Consider the following 1,889-nt stretch of genomic DNA (forward strand, 5'->3'; position numbering starts at 1 on the left):
CCTCCCCCTGGTGCGTAGCCTGGCTCCGTTTGCCCTTGTTCAGAGCAGATGACGTGGCAGATTTCTGGGGAGCGCAGCGAGTGCTGCAGCACACGTGTGGTCAGGGGGGTGTGCAGCTCCACTTTCAAAGCCACGGTGCTCTGCTGCAAGGAGGTTTCCAGTCACTGGGGACTAACTACTCTTTGGTGGTTTCACAGCCTGTCCCGGGGAGTTCCTGTGTTCGGTGAACGGTTTGTGCGTCCCAGCCTGTGACGGGATCAAAGATTGCCCCAATGGGCTGGATGAGAGAAATTGTGGTGAGTGATTTCTTCCCCCCGCTGGTCCCTGGCCTCAGCAGGACACAGCCCCTTGCTCCTCCAAAGGTAGGGAGAGATGGGGAGGAGGGTACAGCCTTGTACCTCCCCTCCAGGAGCTTAAACACCTGCAGCCTTAAAAACTTCATCCCACTGCCCTGTGGCTTCAAGCCTGCTCGGGAAGGAGCAGCAATGCATCTTGCTCCTGTGCACAGCACAGTCTGCCTGGGAGAAGCCCCTAGTACCCACGCACCAAGAGCTCCAGACAGCCCGAAAGAAGCCTCCTGCCCAGGCTGTCCCCCACTTTGTCCTGCTTTGCCCCCACCCAGGCCCAACAATCAACCTCAGCCCTGGCCTACAGACCCCTCTGCTGTCATACCACTCAGCATCCCCCTCCCAACCCTCCCACCCTGCCCACACCCCCCCAAGCCCACTCGCTGCTCTGCTCTTTCCCCTTTCCTCCCAGGCCATTTGTGACACTTGAGCTGTACAGATCCTCACCCACATAATGTGCCCCAGTTTGGGAGCATCTAAGTCCTCGACCAGCCATCAGTTCTTCATGCCCACAGCAGTTAATGCTGATGCAGACATCATCCCCAGCATCCCAGGACTCCTGCAAAGCCCCATTCTCATAGGAACAGCTATTCGAGCTCACGCACGACACCTAATTCATCTATTCTCCCATCCCTGGTGTGAGTTGGGGAGCGCATCACATTGCCGCCACCATTGATTTTTCATCAGTTGTTCCCTACAGCTGTTTTTTCACAGACAGAAAGATCCCTGAACCACTGGAGACAGTGGCCAATTCTGAAAGATTCAGAGGAAGGTATAGAAAAGCAAAAGGAAGCAGACATCTTTCTCGAGGAAGTTTTAATTCAGTGCTGGAAATGTGAGAACTCTCACAGGCTCGCCAAGGTTGGGTTTTGTATTGTCTGCAGTCTTGCTGACGGTGCAGTCTGTGCCATCATCCAGCTGTCTGACAGCAGGGCTTGCTTGCTTCCCTCACGCATACATGGATACGTATGCATCCTTATGAATATCTAATCCTTTCTTGACTCCTGTTAGCTTCTTGGTCCCAGGGATATCTTGTGTCATTCAGTTCCACGGGTTAACACAGATCAAGATTGAACAAAAGAAGTACTCGTTTCTCAATGTTTTCAAACATCCCTTTATATTCAAAAAAGAAAACAGAAACATTGTTGGTTCCTTCCTTCCTTACACTCTTGCCGCTGTTGCATCTCTGCTTATTCACTCCATGTCTGTATGGAACAATCCCTGTCTTTAAAATCAGTGCTCACATTGCCTCAGACCTTCATGTGCCTTTAGTCATCTGGAAGCCTTGCGCTAATTACTGAAGAAATTATAGTATTGCAGTAAGAAAATGCCAGGGAGGTACTGGTCCATCATGTTTGGTGTTGCACATCATAGATAGATACACACAAACACAGGACAAGTTCCTGCTCTGAAAATGTATAATCAGAAGTCAAACTCTGTGACAGGTGGGCACCTTAGGCCCATCTCCACCCTGAGCAGCTGTCAGAGCTCATGGACATTGAGGAATCCAGGTCTCACCTAGCAGGGAGCAAGGGGAGCAGG

General features: G+C 51.5%; 1 protein-coding gene across 1 annotated transcript in view; it reads left to right on the top strand.

Annotated features, from left to right (window-relative positions):
• Window positions 1-1,889, top strand: part of TMPRSS6 (transmembrane protease, serine 6) — a 17,398-nt gene that overhangs the window by 9,232 nt on the left and 6,277 nt on the right. Inside the window, exon 11 of the mRNA XM_009710232.1 lies at window positions 198-296. Coding sequence (XP_009708534.1) covers window positions 198-296 — 99 coding nt within the window. The remainder of the gene's footprint in view (window positions 1-197; window positions 297-1,889) is intronic.

This window comes from Cariama cristata, unplaced genomic scaffold, assembly GCF_000690535.1.
Source record: "Cariama cristata isolate BGI_N322 unplaced genomic scaffold, ASM69053v1 scaffold7581, whole genome shotgun sequence".
In the NCBI taxonomy this organism is placed as follows: Eukaryota; Metazoa; Chordata; class Aves; order Cariamiformes; family Cariamidae; genus Cariama; species Cariama cristata.